The 22,482-nt window shown below is 46.2% G+C and overlaps 1 protein-coding gene across 3 annotated transcripts; it reads right to left on the reverse strand.

Moving 5' to 3' along the window:
• Positions 1-9,020: 9,020 nt before the first annotated feature.
• On the reverse strand, positions 9,021-22,324 carry KCNE3 (potassium voltage-gated channel subfamily E regulatory subunit 3). Of its 3 annotated transcripts, none has more exons than XM_081539617.1 (2): positions 22,176-22,324; positions 9,021-11,984 (listed from the first exon to the last, which is right to left on the reverse strand). In XM_081539617.1, the coding sequence occupies exons 1-2, from the start codon at positions 22,181-22,183 to the stop codon at positions 11,645-11,647; spliced, it is 348 nt and encodes a 115-aa protein (XP_081395743.1). In that variant the 5' UTR covers positions 22,184-22,324; the 3' UTR covers positions 9,021-11,644. The 3 variants fall into 3 exon arrangements, with proteins under 3 accessions (XP_081395743.1, XP_081395744.1, XP_081395745.1); XM_081539618.1 differs by lacking the exon at positions 22,176-22,324 and adding an exon at positions 20,624-20,713; XM_081539619.1 differs by lacking the exon at positions 22,176-22,324 and adding an exon at positions 16,942-16,991.
• Between the last annotated feature and the right edge of the window lie 158 nt (positions 22,325-22,482).

Here is a 22,482-nt window from a genome sequence, read left to right on the forward strand (position 1 = left end):
TCTCCTCTTCACAATTCATATAATGGATTCTGTAGATTGGGTACTCAAGAAGGGTTAGCATCACCGGGCATCTCACAACCCAGTGAGTGAGAATCACTCTTTGGGCCTCCTAGAAATTAGGAGATACATTTCTCAAGGAGCTAGGGTCCTTTATTCACAGGTGGAGGCAATAGCTTGCAAAACTACATACAAACTTGAATTACAGATTATCAGAACTGAAAGGGACTGTGGATATCATTTAGTCTGCTGATTCTCCAACTGTGCCCCAAAGACATACTCAAGGGCCCAGGGGGAGGAGTGCTACAGACAAAATATAAGTGTATGGTAGCCTCTTAGAGGTTAATTTGATGCAAGAGGGTTTTCAATAAGAATAAGAGGATTGTTGTTGTTGTTCAGTAGCCAAGTCATGTCCAACTCTGTGACCTCATGAACTACAGCACACCAGGCTTCCCTGTCCTTCACTCTGCAGATGAATGAATGAGTTTAGGTCCAGCAGCTAATAGAGGAAAAGCTAACATTAGAATCATGCATTCCTGGCCTCCTGTGTGCTTTCATAAGGGACTATAACTGATACTTTTGTGATGTGGAAGCTGTGAGCAAATGACCCAGAACGGAAAGAATTCAGGGGTCATGGTGTATGTTTTTTCTCTATATTCCTACTCCTGGGAGAGAGGCAGAATGGATCTGCCTTTTGGATGCAATTAGGTGACTCTAAATAAATATGTTCTTTCTAGAGTCTGGTTTTCATTATTTTTACATCCTCAGGCTCACAAGTCAGCTGAGGCAGAGACGTGAACAGAAAGGCCTAATGGAAGGAATATGTTTACTTCTAATTTAGAATAAGAACAACCACACCCCCAAGATCAAAATCCATGGAAACTTCCACTGCCCTGCAGCAATGTATAAGAAAGCATTCTAAGAGATATTTAACATGCTCCTGAGAAAGGATTCCATACCCATACAGTGGGGATGGGTGGTGGCGGGATGTTCCATTTTATATCTTTGTCATGGAGATTCATGTCGCTCATGGAAAAGTCTTGAAGAGCTCTGCAAAAGATGTCTCCTTACCCTTAACCCAGTGTTTTGCAAACTTGCTTGTTGATGGAAACTTTTATTCATGGAGTATCTATTGTTACTGTACAGAGAACACTTGGGAAATGCTGAGGTGAAGACTACTAACTGGGAAGAGAGGAGGTCTGGACTGTGGTCCTGGCTCCGCTGTTAACTTTCATTTTTCATCTTCTTTGGACTTTAGTTTCCTCAGCTGCAAAAGGAGAGGGTTGCAATCAATAATCTGGAGAGTAAAAAGGACTACCATTTATTGTACGTGTACTCTGTGCCAGGCACTGACATGCCATCAGGGTCCTTAGAGGGGCCCCATGTTTTGTATAATCTGCTATCATCATCTTGAAATTCTTTCTTCATTCATTCATCCATTTATTTGGCTACGTCAGGTCTTAGTTGTGGCATGTGGGATCTTCATTAAATCATTGTGAGCTTTTGCTGCAGTGCAGGCTCTCTGGTTGTGTCACATGGGCTCAGCAGTTGCAGCGCACAAGCTCCAGAGCACACAGGCTTCAGGAGTTGCAGCATGAAGGTCCAGCTGCTCCTTAGCATGTGGGATCCTAGTTCCCTGACCAGGGATCAAACCTGCATCCCCTGCATTGCAAGGCAGACTCTTAACCACTGGACCACCAGGAAGTCCTTTGAAATTCATAATAATTTTTAAACAAGGGGTTTTGCATTTTCATTTTGCACTGGATCTCATAAAATAATGTAGCAAATTTTGTAGCTTGTTCTATGTGCATATATATATGTGTATGAGACAGAGATATATCTGTCATCTTTACATCAGTCTAATATATGTGTATTAGTGTTTGTAACATATAGATATGGAAACTGAGAATGAATGAGGTGAAATAAATTGCTCAAGATAACATAGGGAGTGAATAGCAGCGCCAGGATTCCAAGTGAGTCCACTGGGCTCTAAAGATTTTTCTCTTCCCACTACACCAGCTATCAGGGCAAACATTCTATAACTCGAAGATACTTTTGTTCTTCAAGCTACTACTAGATCTATCTTACTGTTCAAATAACAGAATAACTATATTGATACCACTCACTGTCCAAGTGAATATCTGGCTAAATGAATTAGTGAGCAATGGACTAGATGTCTGTGAATGCTTGGCTAGATGACGGGGAATGTATGACTATAGAAGCTAGATAGAAGTGGAGTCCAGCAAACCTGATTCTGCCATTTACTAACTATGTGACCTGGGGTTGACCCAGTCAAGTTTTCCTGGTCTCAGCCTACCTCATCGGTACAGTGTGAGGGTTAAATGTAATATCAGGGGTCCTCAACCTCCAGAATCTAATGCCTGGTAAGCTGAGGTGGAGGTGATATAATAATAATAGAAATAAAGTGCACAATAAATGTAATGCAGTTGAATCATCCTGAAACCATCCCCGCCACCTTGGTCTGTTAAAAAATTGTCTTCCACGATACCAGTCCCTGGTGCCAAAAAGGTTGAGGACTGCTGTGCAATAGTGCATTGCCTAACACATGATAGTCTCTCAAAACATTATTCCTATTCTTTTATTAACCTACCCAGGCTAAATTTGCTATTGTGATATCAGAGCTCCATGATATGTGGGAGACAAGGGTTCGATCCCTGGGTTGGGAAGATCCCCTGGAGAAGGAAATGGCAACCCTCTCCAGTATTCTTGCCTGGAGAATTCCATGGACAGAAGAGCCTGGTGGGCTATAGTCCATGGGGCCACAAAGAGCTGGACATGACTGTGTGACCAACACACATCAGAGCTCCAACTAGTCGAACCCATTTAACTTATTCAATAACAAGTGCAAAGACATTAGATGTGTTTACTTTTTTTCTGAATCAAATTAAATTTTAGTTTTTCTAATTCAAATTTAACTTCGGCCTCACCTACCAGGTTGGTGGGACATTCAGTATCAGAACTTTTATGGGGATTAAAAACAGCAAACACCTTCAGGGCTTACGCAATCTAGAAAACCTGGGAAACTATCTTCAGTCCTTTGAAGCTGCAGCTCATTTTTCCAAGTCAGATGTATCTCACCCAGTTGCTCAAAGCATCTGATCGTTCTGTTCTAAACCAAGTCACCAAGAACTCTTGTATGCTCCCAAAGCCATGGCTTAGTGTTCATTCCCCAGGGGTGCTGGAAGAGAGCCAAGTTCAGGTCCTCCCCTCGCCTCCATCCTCCTGCCTGTGTAGACTCCAAGTCTGCTCTCCTTTAATCTTCAGAGCTTTCCTCCGCCCAAACAACCCAGCTCTGTCCTTTTAAGAATGTATATGTTGGAAACTAGTGAATAAAGCAAAAAATAAGCAGACTCACAGATTTAGAGAACAAACTATTGGCTACCAGTGGAGAGAAGAGAGGGGGAAGGGTAATACAGGAGTAGGGGGAAAAAGTTTTTATGGGATTACATGAAATTATGTGTGGGGAACTTTTGGAAATTGTAAAACACGCTACAGACTTTAAATAATTTTTATTCAATTGAAAAAACAATACATTAAAAAAAAAGCATGTATAGGTTGGAAACAGAGACCTCTAAATAGTCCAGACCCTCCCTCCCCATTCCTCAAAGAAAGCCTCCCAGCCTACAAAGGACTAACTGTCCTTCCATAAAGGATATAGAGAAAATTTTTCTTTAAATCTTTTCACTAAGTCCACACAGGAAAAAAAAAATCATTGATTTAATTAACTAATCATTAATTCATATACAATGTTCTCAAACGTTTTCATGTTCTGTGAAGACTCCCATGACACCTTTCTCCCTTGGCCACTATAATACATGTGTAATCCTGTGTGTCTTTACTGTAAACTGGGGAAGCAGGGTGGGGAAGGGGGTGTGACAGGACTAGACAGGTTATGTTGCTGATTCTCTCCATTTCTGGGTAAGAACTGCAACAGTCAACTGTTTGGAATTCCACATTTCTGATCTTTGGAACCCCATGGGAACAATGAGAGCAGTGGGTGGGAAAAACACAGGTTTTGGAAGCTATGATTTATGGAAACATATTTATATGTAATGGTATAGATGGTGACAGGGTATTGGAACAGGCTAGGACACTGATGTGCATGGCTCAGATAAAAGAGAAGGAAGCATTGGACCAGCAGTTTCCCCCCTAGTGTAGACAGTTAGGTGGTATCTGCCAAGTCAGGGGTAACATTAGAATTTTGCTCTATAGTAGTAGCAGAGCTATAGAAGTGTAGTGCTGAGCCCTCTAGTGGCCAGTTCTTATTCAGTGACCATAGCTTGTCTTTTCCTACACTGCCAGTCTCTTACCAACTGCCTTGTCTTCAATTTGGATTTGCTAGAAACACTAACTGTCTCCATCTATATTCTATCATCCCAGTTCTCTATTATTACTGACAATTACTTTGGAACAGGCTCAGTGCCAGGGAAGAGTTCTTGAGGGAGAGATCAATTCCCTGGGAAATAGACTAAGGTGGAGAGTGGCTTGCAGGTCTTTTGGAGCGCACTCTTGGGAGACACATCAATAAGGAAGTGAGGAAGCCAGAGTGGGCAGAGAGAGAAGCTAACCCACAACGTGGTTGCAACTGAAACCTCAGCTGATCCTCCTGGGAGTTCTGAAGCTGAGATGGCTCCTCAGAGTTGTCCCAAATTGATACGATGGAACCAGATCTTTGTATCCTTGCATCAGTCTGTCACTGGTCATGTGTTGCTCCCCAGGAGGGGTCATAGCCTTGGATGAAATAGTTCCCTGTGCCCAGGAAAATGCACAGTGAGGGCTGCAGCTGTGAGCTGTCAGTAGCCCATGTTCTCAGCAGCTGGATGATGGGTGCGTTGGCCCCAAAGATCTGGGCAGAGCACCACTATCTCCACTCCTGGGAGTTTGCAATTTAGGGGGTTCCTGAGTACTGTGTCTGTTCCTTTCTTTTGTCAATGATCCCTGATGCAGGGAGGAGAAGTCCAGAAATAGATGTCATGAGACACAGATTCTAGCACAGACTCCTGCTGCATTACCTTAAGTATGGTACCTAAAGTATCCTGGCCTCGGGGCTAGTCATATTCAATATGGTTCATAACAATCCTTACCATTCATATTTTACAAGGGGTTCTCACATCCACGGAATCCACCAGACCAAACTCTCTAAACCAAATGAAAGAATAGAGATGGAAATGTCTTGAAAGTTTGGATGCACCATACACATACGCATGTGTGAGATTATGTAGCACAATACTCATAATCATGCTGATTCTTTTCACCAATATTTATGGAGCATACACTTTGTGCCAAGCCTTAGCCTAGTTGATGAAGGTAGAGAGATGCATTAGACATGGTCCCTACTTGCATCTTTGCAGTGTTTCTAGGTGGGGAAAAAACATGCCTGGAGAGTATAATGTGGTAAAAATTATCAAAGAATTGTAAGCAGGGCCATAACATGAGTGAAAGAAGCCTTGACCTGTGCAGAGGAAGGGAGTTCAAAGTAGAGCTTCACAGAAACAGAAGAGTTTTATAGGTAGAAAACCTGAAGTGGGTAAGTAATCCTTGCCCACAAAGAGTCTGTACCTTTCACGTTTGCTGTATTCTTTTGCCAAACACATTGCCTAACATCTTGGTACTTAATATATTTCTTGAATGAACGAATGATAAACCAAGAGCAGAAGTAAGCCTGTAGCTGTCCAACAGAGATCTTTTGAAATGTATTTAAATAATCTCATCCTCTCTCCAACTAAGGGAGAGTCACCAATGATTCACGTTAGACCTTTTCTTGAAGTTTAACATTTCTAATCTCCAAGCAGATTCTGTGGGTGGTCTCTTCTCTTGTCCCCTGTGTTGAGTTAGCACAGTAGGGACTTAAGGACTCTCACCCCAAAGCTGTCCCAGTTGGCTTATTATTCCCCCACTATGATAATGCCCTCTTTGTCCTTCAACTCATCTTGCTTGGGTGTAGAAGGAGTTAGGTGAGGAAAGATCCTGGCTGCTCTCCTAGAACCAGGAAGGGGAGCAGAGAGGCCAGCCGCAGAATCTGCTGGGAGATTAGGAATGTTTATTCTAAAAATCCTATGGACAGAAGAGCCTGGCAGGCTACAGTCCATGGGGTTGCAAGAGTCAGACACGACTAAGCAGCTAAATCACCACCACGAGTCTCAAGAAGAGATCTAATGTGACTTTCAAAGGGACCAGCTATAGTGGGGAAAACATGGGCTTTGAATTCAGGCAGGTCTGTGTTAAAATTTAGGCAGCACTACATAATAATTAAGTGAATGTTAAACAAGCTGTTTCACCTCTGAGCTTCTGTTACTTTATCTATAAAATGAGGTTAAAAAAATAATCACCTCGAGAGTTTCCCAGCACAGTGCCTGGCAGAGATAGGCTGCTCATCAAATATTAGTGTTTCTTCCCATTTTCTTTCCTGTTCACTAAATTTCTTTCTCTCCTGCTCCCAGACCTGATTCTCTGTCACAGTTTAATCACAGATAGGTTCTCTGATTTCATCCAGGCAGATCATGTTCTCGGTTTCTTAGTGGCACCTGAAAGAGGATTCTTTATCCTACACAAAGCTGGCTGAAAGCCTTACTTTGTCTATTTCCCCTCTGCCTAAACAAATACCTTGGGTATTACCACTCCAATGCCAGTTGAGACCAGACTCACCAATGCAAAAGTCACACTCCCAGGACACGCTTAGTTAGACCTACAAGGCTCCCACCTGCGCCCCTCAGAAAACATGATCGAATCAGAGTAAACAACACTTCTTCCTTCTTGGCAGGACTGAACGTTTTCTTTCTTTTCTTTCTTTTTTCCTTCTACATGGCATGTGGAACTTCCCCGGCCAGGGATTGAACCCATGCCCCCTTCAGTGGAAGCACAGTCTTAACTCCTCAACTACCAGAGAAGTCCAGGACGACACTTTTTTTTGATCATGACCTGTCCTGGGGAAAGTGAGGAGGATGGCGTGAAGAACACTAGCTGTCCACAAAATCCATTTTTTCTTCCATAGTAATTGAGGTTTGACTGGGACGTTACTGCCCAGACAGGAATATCATTTGCCAGCTCCCCTTGCATCCAGTTGTGCCTGTGTTACCGAAACCTTGTCAAGAGATGTGAGCAGATGGGATATGGGCAGCTTTTGCCTTGCTGGCTTAAGAGGAAATCTCTGGCCCTTGAATTCTGTTCTTCCTCTCTCCTCACCAACTGTAAGTGCTTCTACAGAGTAAACTTGGAAGCTACATGCTGAGAATGGCAGTCATCATCCCAAATCCCTAAATGACCGCATAGAGGACAGCCATTCACCTGCTTGGAATGCTGCCTTGGACCATACACACTAGAGCTTCTGATCAAATCCTGTCTCCAGGAAACCTCATGAGTATGTCTCTCTCCCTCTTCTTGATCATTACATTTAATACCATTTCCCTACATTTTCTGATACTTAGCTGTGTTGTTTCCTACTTGGTTCTTTTTGGTGTTATCTTGTTTTGTTCTTTATTCAGTGAGTACTTCTTGGCTGTTAAGCTAGAAGGAGATCCCAAGATGTAACACTCTGCTTCTGCTCCCATTTCCCCACCCACACAGCTGCTGTGGGTGCTGACAGAGTCCCCATGCAGCCCCCTTCTCCAGCTGCCATGAGTGTTGGCTGCCATCAGCTCAGAGGCGCCCTTTCTCCCGAGTTTTGGTCTCAGACAGATGTAAGCATCTGTGGGAAGTTACATGCCCCTCCAGCATCCAGCAGTCAATGATGAGTGACATGCGGTAGAAACAGTCACAAAAGATGAGACTGATCCTGTGATGAAAATTCAGCTTTGAACCTTCCTGAGGAACTAGGCTGTTGCAAATCTCCAACCAAGTCAACTGCTCTAGGCTGCAGTTGCTCACAGGTGCCACTCTATTTCAGAGACCTGCTCTCAGCTGACGGAAACTCCTTGTACCCCTCCTCTCATCGCCCTCCCCACCAGGGTGGCCCACAACCAATGACTGACTGATATGAGGCATAAAACCCCGCCCCTCTTGCCTCAAGTCAGTGTAATTCTGCCATGTGGTTTATGCTCCAGTTCCCTGAGGGTCAGGCCCAGGCTAGATGTGACCCGACACACACCTTGTTTGTCTTGTTCCCTTTCTTTTCTACTTCACTCTTTCCACTGCCTGTTTTTCCCCAAAAGTGCTCCCTCAGTAAATGCCTGTCTCAGACTCTGCTTCTAGGGAACCCAATTTCAGTCTACTGGTGTCAATACTCTGCCGTCATCTTCCCAAATCATTTTCCCATTCATCTCCGGGGACTGTTCAGACCCCCGTGCTCTGGGCTGGGTATGCTATGGTGCTGAAAGTGGGCTGAGGGGCTGAATGAGCAAATGGGCTCTATTGAAGTAGCTGTAATACCTACTACATAGGGATGTTGTACATGCTCAGTCGGTAAGTTGTGACCAACTCTTTGCCATCCCATAGACTGTAGCCCACCAGGCTCCTTTGAACATGGGATTCTCCTGGCAAGAATACTGGAGTGGGTTGCCATTTCCCCTCCTCCAGGGGACCTTCCTGACCCAGGCATCGAACCCATGTTTCTTGCATCTCCTGTATTGGCAGGCAGATTCTTCACCACTGTGCCACCTGAGAAGCCCCACATAGGGATATTATGAAGGTTTTAACAGCTAAATGAGCTAATGTCCTTAAAACGTTGAGGCCACAGTCCGTATCCTAAGTACTAAGTTCTCTTAAGTATTAGGGCAGGATTTCTTTGATCGTTTCCTTATGTATTTCAAGTGTGCCTAGATGAGTCGATGGCACGTAGTAGCCACTGTGATTATCGACGTTTTGCTTTGAAGGCTCGAGGCGATGTGCTGTGATCTGGCCAGCAGGGGGCAGAACCAGCGCAGCCAAAAAGAGCACGTGGGCTGAAGGAGGTAGTGGGATCGCTAGTGAGATAGAGCTGTGGGGAGGGCCGGGGTATACCTACATCATAAAATATTAGAATGTTTAAATTATACCTCAAAATCCTAGATTTCTATTTAGTCCAGCCGTGGGTGTGCACAATGAAGTTTATTGAGCCCCTACTTTGTAAATCCATACAATTAAGTAGTTCCAGGCCCCAAGATCCCTGGAATTGCCCTAGTGTCTATAGCTCCTCTTTTGAAATGGTGACTACCTCATACTCCTCTCAGTAAATCCTCTGTTGTGCTTATGCTAATACACACTGGATTTCTGTAATTCACAATCAAAAGCATTTGCATTACTTTATTATTAAGCCCTGTGAGTTGTAAGGACTGTGTGAAGGGGCATGTGTGCGTGCTCAGTTGTGTCGAACTCTTTGCGACCGGATAGACTCAGCCCGCCAAGCTCCTCTGTCCACGGGATTTTGCAGGCAAGAGTACCAGAGTGGGTTGCCATTTCCTTCTCCAGGGGTGTGAAGGGGAGTCTCCCCCATCGATGGGGACACTGAACTCCCAATGCAGCCACTCTGGGTGCATCCATCCAATAGCTGACCTCGCTCTCTTCAGAGGGGTGGTCTCGCCACATTTCTGCCTCCAAGCTTCCTTGTTTTGTTCCCTTCATTCACTCTGTCCACTGAGATCTATCCTGTCTCAAAGCCCAATTCAAATCCTACCTTTCTGTGGTTCCTCTACATCTACTCAATCTCATCTCCCCAAATCCTGATAACATCCATCACTTGACATTCATTCTCATACTTCATGGGATTCTGTATGTTATTTGGGCATTTGGACTGGGTGGTTGCCTAAGTCCCAGCTGTAGACTTCCAAGTCCGTTGTACACTCTTACATCACATCTTCTTAATCAGGTCTCCACCTTCTCCCTCGAGAAGATATGAGGAAAGGCTTGAGCACGTGAATTTGCATGGAACCAACATAACTAACTGCTCAAGGGAGCAAAGGTGTTCTGTGATCCTCCATTCAAGGAACACACAGGCATTTATTTTTTCAAAGTGGAAGTAGCTCCTTCCCCCACCCCTGACCTTATCGTATAAGAAACATACTGCTGAGTTGCGTCAGTCGTGTCCGACTCTGTGCGACCCCATAGGCGGCAGCCCACCAGGCTCCGCCGTCCCTGGGATTCTCCAGGCAAGAACACCGGAGTGGGTTGCCATTTCCTTCTCCAATAAGAAACATACTTATGGTCAAATAAATCAAATATTACATAAGATTTTAAAGTAGAAAGGGGAAATCACCCATAATTCTCCTCTTCAGTGATAAGTTCTATCAAAATATTCTTTCAAAGTTTTTTTGGTACACAAATATGTATGTTTTGACAGGGCTTTCTGGAGACCCCATGGAGATCCCTTAAAAACAGAAATGAAACAGAAGAGTGAAAGGTTCCAGTCTGGGATTTGTAGCTTGCCACATTTGATGTATTCAGCTGAACCACGTGAAACTACTAATATTCAGCTGTTTTTTTAATCTACGAGCACAGCAGTTTTATATGGTTCAAATCAATGTACATGAAACCTAGACTGTCAGATCTGATTGAGCCCTTAGAGACTTTCAACTATTTCAATTTTCCTACTATTTCACAGTTCTGAAGTAGGACAAGAGTCAGAAAAAGTGTCTAGCCAGATCATACACCACACTGGTAGCAGAATCAGGGCTGGTTCTCTTTCCACTAAATCAGGTGTCCGCTTCTTTTAATATGACATCTTCTCGGTGTAATAATTTTCTAGAAGCAAGATTTCAACTTGGTATCAGAAAATTTCTCACAGAATTCAATCAAAATGTTAGAAGCTGCCTTAGAGGTAGTGAAGTCCCCAGGACTGGCAATGGGGCTGGGAAGGACAGGGGGACATGGCTGGAAGGGTACAGGAACCATGGAGCTAATGAGGCTTGACATTCAGGGTTCTGTACTTGCATGGCTCCTTCTTAAGGTCTTAGGAGGTATTAACAATGTATTAACATGCTGATATGCTTTTGGAATATTCGCAAAAATAAGATATTTGAAAATTATTTTTCTTAAGTAGGACTCCCTAGAATTATGTAAATTTCAGGCCTAGATCCACTCTTAGGTAGCACAGAGTTTTGCGAAGCACTAGGCAAGGAGACCAGAGATCCTGGGTTCCAGTCATGGCACCACTCTGGCCCAAATGGGCAGAAGAGCATTTGCTCTCCTTCCCTCACAGGGGGTTAACATCACAAATGTTGAATGGGCTGAAAAACATAAAATGCGAACAACTATGAAAAAGCAACATAACTTAGATTTCCTATCTGTGATATGGGATAATCATCACCGCTTCTCATGGTTGTTGAAGATAACACATCAAAAACCTGTGTCTTCAGGGTATCTTCCTATCTCATTTCCCTTTGCTATGACTTCCTCTTCTCCTTCCTTGAGCCCCTAGCCCCCAACACTCTGGCCACTAGGCCATTCATTTTTTATTATATGTTGCTGTGTCTATGTATTTGTTTATAGGGCACCCACTGGCTAGAAAGTCTGTCTTTGCTGGAAAAAATCCTTATCCACAAGGCCCAGGTCTGCCAGATCTTCTCCTCACCCTGACAATGACCTCCCTCAGCACTGTTTCTTGTTAATCTTACAGATAAGGACACAGAGGGTGGATATGGCCCATAGCTGAGTTCTGGAGGCCCCAGAAGATAATCCTCAGGAATCTTGATCTTCTGCCATCCCTGGCTTCTTAGCATCAGAGCATAGACACACGGTTCTTGATGTACACATGATAGGGGTCACTGCGCTTGTCCACTTTGCGGGAGCGGGTGTATCCGAGGATGAGACTGCCCACAGTGGCGGCAAAGAGGAACATGACGAAGAGGATGTACATGTAGGAGTTATCATTGCGGCCAGGCAGGCTGGCCCGCTTCTCCTCAGTCAGGTTGTCTGGCCCTGGCCGGCAGAGCAAGTTGCTGTGAAGGGTGGCATTTAAAGCCTTCAGCACAGCGTGCAGGCTCTCATACCAGGTCTCAGTCCCATTGGTGGTCTCCATAGCAACAGGGATTGAGGTGGGGGAAGAATCGGAGGATGCTCTGGCAGGGACAGAAAAGAGAGAAGATGGTTTCTGTTACTTACAGCTTGGATGACCCTACCATTTCTTCAGACCCCAGCTAAAATCTCAGCCTCACAGTTTATTCTAACTACTTGTTTACCTATATTCTCCACTAGACTACAAGCCCAAGGAAGTTAGAGACCATGTCTGTTTTGGTTTTTTGTTGTTTTAAAAACATTTATTTATTTGACTCTGCCAGGCCTTTGTTGTGGCACGTGGGATCTTTAGTTGTGGCATGTGAACTCATAGTTGCAGCTTGTGGGATCTAGTTCCCTAGACTGAACCCACGCCCCTTGCATTGGGAGCATGGACTCTTAGCCACTGAACCACCAGGGAAGTCCCGCTCTTGTCTGTTTTATTCACTGCTATATATGAGCACTCACGACAGCACTCAGTAGGTGCTCAATAAATACCTGTGGAAAGAAGTCTTCCTTGAGCATTATAACCATGCTGAGCTATCCTTTTCTGGGGACTCTATAAGTCACTGAGCTTTAAGCTAGAAGGACCTTAGGAATTATTTAACATTATAATTCTTTCCATTTTACGCATAGGGAAACTGAGGCCCAGAGACCAGGTGGCTTGTCCATGATCACAGAGAATACTGGAGGTAAAGCAGAGGCAGAGCCCTGCTCTTTGATGACCAGCTCAGAGCTCTTCCAGCCCCTACGCCAGCTCTGGGCAGGACCATGCAGCACAGTGAGAAGACATGCCTCAGAACTCTACCACAGCTCAGTTCTTTTCTATGCTCCATGGACACCACGTAGAAGATGTCTGGGGATGGCTTAGATTTCCCCCTACCTCGAGGAGCAGACACTGGGTCTTTTGACCACTAAAGTATCCTAGGTCCCACTCTAGGTATTCATAGCTATTGAGGGGAAATTCTGTTGGAAAAGAGGTGGCTAGGGAAGCAAGGAGGGGCTGAAACCATGGCAGGCATTGGGCCTGATGGGAGTGGAGTGAAAGGAATACTCGGTTTGGTTTGGGGTTTTACCTACCTCAGAGAAAAAAGACACTGGCCACCTCCACTACTCTGCCTTCCAAAACAACATCACTGTGTGTGTACATGGCACATAATAGGTGATAATAGATGTTCCTTTTCCTTATTCTCAGAGACCCTTAGTCTACAGCTTAGAAAAACTGCCAAAGACAGCCTTGCATCCTAGTCTCTGAAAAAACACATATCATTCCTTTTAAACAAGGCTCCACACTCACTTCCTTCAGGAAGCCTTTGTGTGCTCCCACCATAATCCACAAGCTTTATCATCACAGCCTTCCTTTTGCCCCAGCACTTACATATGAGGCAATGTGAGGCTGTCCTCTTGTTACTGATAAGGGTTGTCAGCAGCCACATGCTCCTGGTCAGCAAGGCTATACTCTCTCCCACGCTGAGAGGACTACCTTAGCTCTCCTTCCCTTGGTGGTCTCCAGTAAAAATGGCCACTTTGGATTTTTCACAGGCCAAGCACTCAGTGTTCACTGAACTGGTTCCAACTCCTTTATCTAAAGTAGTGCTGTCAACCAATCAAAGTTAACACACTTGACTATTAACCATAAGGTCTTTTCCCCGGAAAAGTTGACAGTTAGTTATGTTCATAATAAATATTCCTGAACAATGCTATGAATGTAGACATTGGGGGAAAGAATCTAAGTAATACAGCAATAACCCAGGACTGGCTCACATTTTGTGCAAGGCGTTTGGTGCCCTCTGCCATCTAGAACTTGGACAACCTTGTCTGGTTGGAGGAGGGGAAGAGTTAAGATCCGGGAGGCATAGGTTCTCATGTACTATCCCACTTATCAGGCAAGAAATTTGTGCCTTCCTCTTTTCTCATATGGGCTAATGGAAAGCAGGAGCAGCACAATGAAATCAATGGCTCAATGAATCATCTGGCCAGTCATCACTAATGGGGCTCACTCTTGGGAGCCTCATCCTGGGAGCTCCAGGAGGCCAGTCCCTACACTCAGGGCACATCACTAGTTCTTAATGTGGGAGACAACCTAGGAGCTACTGGGGCTTAAAGGAAGAAGGGGTGAATTCTGATTGGTGCTTGGAGAGTGTTCACAGCAAGGGAAGAATTTGAACTGGACCTTGAAGAATATTTTGGAAGTAGAGGAGGCAAAGGGAGGAAACAGATGGACAGAGGCATGATAACAAGAAAGCATGTTTTGAAGAATGGAAAGTAGCAAAAAAGAGTGTAATATGCCTGGAAGGATAAGATGTGGGATGGAGATGCTGGTCCAAACCAGATCAGGGAGGACCTTGAGTACCAGGCTGCAGAGTTGGAACTTTATCGTGTAGGTGGAGAAGGATCACGGAATGACATTTTAAAGATGGGGTTAAATGATCAGATCTGTACTTGGAAAGGACTCTCTGGCTGCCATGTGGAGTGTGGAGTGAAAGGGGCAAGAATGGAGGCAGGGAGCCACATAACAAGTGAAATAGTCTAGGTTCAAGATGCTGAGACCTGAGTTGAGCTGGAGGGGATGACAAGGTGGGGGCAGGGACAGATAGAGGATGTGAGGGGCACTTGAGGGAGGGGATGGCTAGTGTAATGGTTGAAGGAAAAAGGGGCCTCAGATAGTTTTATAGGCAGACAACAGACAGATGGCATAAATGCTAGAAGAACTCACTTTGAGTAAAATAAGTTTCTTGCCCTGTTTGCTGGAGAAGGCAATGGCACCCCAGTCCAGTACTCTTGCCTGGAAAATCCCATGGATGGAGGAGCCTGGTGGGCTGCCGTCAATGGGGTCGCACAGAGTTTAACACAACTGAAGCAACTTAGCAGCAGCAGCAGCCCTGTTTGTGCTTCAGTTTCCTCATCTATCAAAAAAGATTGTCACCAGGAATTGTGGTTCAATGGGTAGAGTTTCAGTTTTGCAAGATGAAAAAGATCTCGAGATCTGTTGCATAACAATGAACGCTACTGAGATGTGCCATTAAAAATGGTTGAGATGCTAACATTTACGTTGCTTTTTTTAACCACATTAAAAATTTTATTAATTAGAAAGAAGATGATTATTATTCCTGCTCTGCCCCCTCTTCAGGCTTGCTTGAGCATATACATTTATTATGGTGAAGAGGATATTTGAAACACATTTTAATTTTAAAAAAAAATGAAAATCTACTTGTTTTTGTGAAGTAAATACATATACACAATGAAAACCGGAAGCAGTATGCACAATGAAAATGCAGTCTCTCTGTTCCCAGTGGCCCAGGTTTCCTTCCCAGGGCAGATACTGTCACCACTTCTCTTAGATATCCTTGTGAGGGGGTTTGAACTGACAGGGAAGGTGGAGGGCCACCTCCACCGGGAGGGCTCACGGAACAGCAGGCAAATTCACTAGCTCCTCGGCAGCTCCAGGAATCTCCCTGTGGGTGCCCCAAGGCTCCTTAGCCCCTCAGCCTCTTCAGGATGTCCCTGGACACATCTGAGGTCTCAGCATGTGTTAGGGGAAGCACACTGACTGGAACCGCCCACCTTGGCCAGGCACCATAGTAACTATTTGCATGAGTTGTTTTAGGACAGGAGATTCTGGTAATGAACATGGAACTAATAAGCCTCCACCAAAAGGAAGAGTTCAGGAAAGGTTAAAAGGAGACACCATATGTCCAACCACCTCCCAGAATCCTTCTCTCTGGCATTCATCTTGGCTGAACAAGGCATGCACCACCAGGAAGGACTCTGAGTCAGAATGATTGGCTAAAGACTAGCCGGAAACTAATCCCATCACCATAAAACCGAGACTGCAAGCCTTGGGACAGAGCTCTTCTCCTGGGTTCCCTCACCCTACTGCTCTCCACCCGGCTGCTCTTTCCCAATAAAATCTCTTGCTTTGTCAGCAGATGTGTCTCCTCGGACAATTCATTTCCGAGTGTTAGACAAGAGCCCAGTTTCAGGCCCTGGAAGGGGTCCCCTTTCCTGCAACACATGGACTTTGAAGCTGGGAAGGCCCAGATCTGGGGGGCTGGGGACAGAAAAGGAAGGAACTAGACACACAGGAAAAAAACCCCTCAGAACCAGGGTGGATCACCTAAGGCCAAGCGCCAAGAATTGTGCAATAACTTTACTGTTGGTGATCTCTCCCTCCCACTTCCCCTCCCCTTCCTGCAGCAGCGGGGTCAGGCCAGCCTAGGGTTGTAGTTAAGGGAACTGTGTCACAGCCAAGGGACCCCTGATTGCTGTCCCCCAACACCAGGTTCACAATGTCTCAACTGGGTGACTTCATCAGAAACCTCAGTTCAACACATGAGCTGCTGCTCAGGGATCAGCTAACAGTGTGGTCTAAAACATCCCCTTTTGGGACTTCTGTGGTCCAGTGTTTAAGAATCCACCCTGCAATGCAGGGGATGTGGGTTCGATCCCTGGTTGGGGAACTAATATCCCACATGCCTCAGAGCAGCTAAGCCCACTTGATGCGACAACTGAGCCTGTGTGCCACAACTAGAGAGTCCATGTGCCGCAATGAAAGAGCCTCCATGACACAAAAGAGATCCCTAGTGCCACAACGAAGACCTGATGCAGTCTAATAAATAAATAAAATTAAAACATTCCCTTTCCCCCAGAGTACTGACATCTCATCAGGAGCCTCTAAAAGGCTGAAAGGACCTGAGACCCTAGGAAATGATGTGAGTGGCAGAATGGTAGCCGGAATCGGGTTGCTGTTTTACATAGGAAAAAACGATGTTACCAATCTGCCTATTTGGATAGACGGGGTATAAACACATGCATGACATCAACACTGTAGCATAGCTTTGTTGTGAAAATTAAAGGAGAAAATGAGGGAGTGCATGGCACTACACACTGCACAGATGTGGTGGTGGTTTTATTTGTGCAGAGCAGAGGCTGGCAGGGCCTTCAGAGTCCATCTAGTCTAACCTCCCTCATTTTACAGCGAAAGAAATGAAAACCAAAGAGCTGTCTTGGTTCAGCTGCTACCTGTGTGACTTTGGGTATGTGACTTTCCTTTTCTGGGCCCCAGCTCCTGTGTGTATCTGTAAAATGAAAGAGTTTTACTGTGTGATCCTGTAAGGTCCCGATCAGCTCTAACATCCCATGAAGATACCATAAAATCACACTGTGAGATTTGGGAGACTCAGTAGGCTGATGGGGGAGGGTTTGGGGGGCTCTCTAGAGTCCCACAGATGACAAGATAAAGAAGACTGCAGACTTTTTCCTCCAAGGTTAAGATTCTTCAGAGTCCTGGGACTGTTACATTTAATATTCCAGCCCAGATAAACTGAAGGCCAAATCTGTTGACTTGTTCATTTTTCCTCTTTATAGCTCACCTGCCAGTGAGATCTAGCCTGGGAGAGATAAACTCTGTGTTAGAAAGTGGGGTTAGGGGGAAAGCATGGAGGACAAGGTGGGCTCTGAGGTGAGGTTTAATGAGGAAAGTAAAGGTTCACAAAACCATTCATTCCTCAGACTTTCTTCCAGCTCCTCTCTGGACAAACTGGTTAGATATTTGTGGTTCTGATGGAGGGTGCAAAAGAGCCATAGTTGCATGTCTTTAGAAGCTGGGTTGAGGTGGGAGGGAGGGCCTGTGTGCAAGGGCATCCTGTGGCTTCAGGAGAGGCAGAGAGCTCTTAAAAGGACAGCTTGGTTCTCTATGACCTGCCTCCAGGTCCCAAGGCAGGGATTGGCAATTGGCAACATGGGGAATTCTGTTCCCCTTTCTGAGCTCCTTGGCTTCCCTCTTCAAAATAATCACCGATTATGAAGCTGTTCGGATTGGGGAGACAGAGCTCCTGCCCTGAAAGTCCTTGGCGTGAAACAGGAGATAATCAGGAAGGAAGATGAACAGTGACTGAAAAGAGATTTTAAAGACCATTTAGAATCTAGATTCTCAGTCAGTCCTTCCATTTCGTAGCTGAGAAAACTAAAGGTCAGACAGGGGAAGTCTTGTCCAAAATGACATGGTTGGTAAATGGGAGAGCTCAGATGAGAACCCACATCTTTGGGGTGATGTTTAGGTGCTCTTTCCACTACAAATGGCAATTCTTCTGGCATCTGAGCTGTATTTCCCACCAGACACAGGTTCCTCGTGTCCTGGGGCATCATCTCCTGTAAGTCCACCACTACTGCTTTTTCCTGCCCTATAGACTCTCATGAATCTTTTCCTTTTGGCCATACCACCTGGCATGTGGGATCTTAGTAACTCTACCAGGGACAGAACCTGCACCCCCTGCATTAAAGCGTGGAGTCTTAACCACTGGACCACAAGAAAAGTCCCTCTCACCAGTCATAACTGAGGATCCAATAAAGGCAGCAGTTGGTGGCTTTGGGAGGAGTTAACCTTCCCTGATGGCTCAGATGGTAAAGAATCTGTCTGCAATGGAAGAGACCAAGGTTTGATCCCTGGGTCGGAAAGATCCCCTGGAGAAGGGAATAACTACCCACTCCAGTATTCTTGCCTGGAGAATTCCATGGACAGAGGAGCCTGGCGGGCTACAGTCCATGGGGCCACAAAGAGCCAGACACGACTGAGCGACTAACACTTAACCTTCCTTTACAGTCTTGTCTCCCATGGTCCTTTCTGCTCCAGATGTACTTCTGCTTCCCCATACAAACCAAGTACACCCTCTTCCTCCACACCCTGGTGCTACTCTTTCCTGCACATTAACAGGCTCACCCAAAGTGACTTCAGTTCGCCTGACCTCTTTCTTGGGAGTGGAGGCATAAAGCTGTGACCTGAATGATAAACTGGCTATTTTAGTGAGGTTTTCTTTCAGGTTTCTCTGGGGAGAAGTAAACTCCACTATTGGTTCTTTTGGTTTCCCTACTGCTCTGTTTCAGCTACTCTTCAAGAAAGAGTGTCTGAAGTGCTTGGAAGTGTGGTAGAAAGGCAAGGGAAAGGGGTTACATAAAGCAGGTGGGGAATCCAAAGATAACTCCTGGGACTGCAAATTTTGCCTCTGGCCCGCCTGGTGGTCTTATCACCACCATGGGCTGGTGTGAAAGGAAGCTTAACATATAGTTAGAAGATGACAAAGAAACAGAATCTGAGCTGGTAGGGATCTTAACAGTCATGTCATTGGTGTAACCCCCTCATTCAACCAGTGGGAAAAACCATATACTTATCCCCCACCCCCCAGAGAGGAAGTCACTTGCTCAAGGTCTCACAGCCTAGGAACTGGGACCAAAAACAGTTATCTCCGTATCTTTTCACTATAAGTTCTCTGTTACCTATAAGATAGTCTAACCTCTGCTGATCAGCATTCAAGCTCCTTTAGATATGACCCTGCCTCCAGCCTCATCTCACCACATCTCTCCCCATTGCCCATGCCCCATGATGCTGAGCTACAGGCCATTTTCCAAACATTCCTTGCATTTTGCCCCCTCTTGCTTTTGCTCACATTGTTTGCTAAGGCAGAAATGCCCATCCTCTTTTTATCTGCCTGGCGAACTCCTACACATCCTTCAAGACCCAGCTCCAATGTCACCTTGGTAGACCCTCTCCTGAGACATCCTCTTCTCCACTCCCTAGCCAGTTAAGTCTCTTCTTCTTGTCTGTTCCTGAAGGGCTTTGCATGAAATCCTATTAGAGCACTATACTATACTGATATGGGTGTGTATATCTATATAAATATAAATAGATATAGATATATATGCTAAACTGTGAGCTGGGAGGGGTGAGGGGAGGGACCTGTGCCTTTATAGTAGGCACTCAAGAACAGATGGATAAATACCTCTTCTTATTAGACTAGTCCCTCCTGCACACACAAATACACATTCATGAAAGCACTTACAAAGCAACTTCAAGGCAAGCCGAAATAGATTCCTTTCGGTCATGGGAAGGGGAAGCTCAAAGAAAAGACACCATCTTGGTCAGGTGGGGGAAGTGAGGTCGGGGAGGAGGCATTCTAAGCTGCCTTTGGAAGCACAGATTTCCCTGCACCTGCACCCCATTCAATCCAAAGGGCAAACATTCTTGGCCTGGAACACCAGCAGTGGCTTTGCAACCCTCTTCCCTGTGTACCTACCCAGGGTGTGGCTACACACACCCACCTGCTGCACACACACAGTCCAAATCCCAGTCTCCCAGCCTCTAATCTTGCCTTTCAAGTGTGCCTTTCATGGTTCCAATCTCAGCTGTCTGGCTTTGTGACCTTGAGCACTGCATTTATTTCCTCTGAATCTCATCTATGAGATGAGGATAATTACCCAACTCCCAACTTGCCTCACATGGCCATTTGGAGAGAGACCATAGGGGGAAAACTGTTTTAGAAATTTCAGGGACTTCCCTGGTGGTCCAGTGGCTAAGACTAAACACTTTCAATGCAGATGGCCCCAGATGGATACCTGATAGGGGAACTAGATCCCACATGTCGAAACTAAGAGTTCCCACTTGCTGCAACTAAGACCTGGTACAGTCAAATACATAAATATTTAGAAAACAAACAAAAAAATTTGCAACATATCATATAAACATTAGAGAGAATTACTGGGCAGCCGGTCACTTTGTTTGCTTTTCTGTTCCCCTATCTACCTCCCCCACCCTGCCCCCCAGCATTACCAAGCAAGCCAACTCTATGTCTTCTCTCCCCTCCCTTCCTTCTCTTACCCTCAGAGGAAGCCAGGAGGTTCTTTATTATTCTTGATTCTCAGATACACTTACCTCTTTCAGAAATAAAGAGTATCTTTCTTGTTTCTCATCCTTTCTGATCAGCCCTGTAATCTCTCTCCATCTAGGGGTACTATTCTGTAGTCCTGCTGGTGATAGAGAACACAATGGAATTGGAGTCAAGAGACCTGTCCTGTTTTGTAGGTGTGTCTAGCCGTGTGTCTTGGTTAAGTCATTTCTTCACTCTGGACCTCATTCTCCCCATCACTAAGATGGGCTTTCTTTCAACCTCTTAGTAGGAATTTGGAGCATTCACCTATCCAGTTTATAGGTAGAAATGTGTTTTGCAAAGTGTGGAGTGAGAAAGGAATGAAGAAGGTTGTTTGTTATCATCTCAAGGAATCAAGAAAATCTGAAAGCAGTTTTTTTGCCTCCAGTATGGCTCTCCCCAACTTAAAGCCAACAACTGGTTGGATACCAGAGGAAAAGGAGCAGCTAACACATCTACAATGCACTCTTGTAGCTGAAGGAGCTTCCCTGGTGACTCAGTGGTAAACAGTCTGCCTGGCACTGCAGGAGACACAGGTTCAATCCCTGCTTAGGGAAGATTCCCCTGGAGAAGGATATGGGGTATTCTTCACTCCAGTATTCTTGCCTGGAAAATCCCACAGACAGAGGAGCCTGGCAGGCTCCAGTCCATGAGGTCGCAAAAGAGTTAGACACGACTTAGTGACTGAACAACAACAACAGCTTGCTGAACTGGAGTCAGCCCTGAGCTAGGAGTGAGGAGAATTGTGTTCTACTTCTGTCTGTGACTCTGGGCAAGCCATCTCCTCTCTGGACCTGTTTCCCCATAGGCAAACTGTTGATAGGCAAACTGTTGATAAGTTGGAAGAGGGGAGAGGAGGAGATACTGCTCCATGAGCCCTCACACAAGGGTCTGAACTCCTGTACTTTCTACACCAGAGACTCCCAGGTCCAGTCCCCCTTCCCTACAAGGCCATGTGGAGTACATGGGCAACAGGACCGGGAGGCCCATCTTACAAGCGGTGACCCAAGAAGAGAAGGCGCAAAGCATAGACCAGGTAGGTGGGCGATTGGCACAGCTTTACACAACCTGTAAACTAGAACGCAAGTATCCTGACTCCCAGTCTAGATCTGTTACTAGCGCTAGAATATGGCTAAGGGGGCCCCAAGGCTTTTCCCGGGACTGGGGCGCCTAGAACGAGAGGCACAATGAAGTGGCGAACTGGCAAGTCCACTCGCAGAGCAAGCGGCTCCCGCCCGGCGAGAAGACGCGCGTGTGCGCTCGCGGCGGAGCCGCAGGTGTTCGCTCGCACATCTGTGGATGTGGAAGGAGCTTTGGTGCCGCCCTCCCGCGGCCTGTGAGTGCGGACCCAAGACTCCAGATTTCCGGGCAAGGCGTGCCAGGGGCCCAGCCTCGCCACGTGCGCCTCGGGATCCCCGTGGCCGGGTCCTGGAGAGGAGGGGTCTGTACCCGAGCCGCCCCCAAGGTCGGGTCGCCGGCCTCCAGGGAGGCGGTCGGATCGCTCATTTCTATCCCCGGCGCCGGCTCGGCCTTCCCGACCCGGCGAGCGCGTCTTACCTGCCCATCTGTAAGGCTCCCAGGAGCGCAGTCTGTTTGTTGGACTCTTCGCCCTGGGCTCGCGGGTGCCCCTCACTGCGCCCCAAGGTGCTCCGCCAGCCCCTCTGCTCGCAGTCCGCGCCCAGCACTGCCTGCGCCCCCTCTGCTTCGCGCTCCGACCCGCGCTCTGCAGCCTTTTCCCTTCCCCCGGGCGTCCCCACCCCCTGCCCCGCCCGGCCCCTAACCCACCCACTTCTCCTCCCCGAGCTGGCTTTGGGCACCTCCGCCCAGCTGCTTGGCCTCACAGCTCTATGGGTTCCGACCCTTC

The sequence above is a fragment of the Giraffa tippelskirchi genome, chromosome 11, assembly GCF_054371585.1.
Source record: "Giraffa tippelskirchi isolate mGirTip1 chromosome 11, T2T-mGirTip1v1.2.pri, whole genome shotgun sequence".
Lineage (NCBI taxonomy): Eukaryota > Metazoa > Chordata > Mammalia > Artiodactyla > Giraffidae > Giraffa > Giraffa tippelskirchi.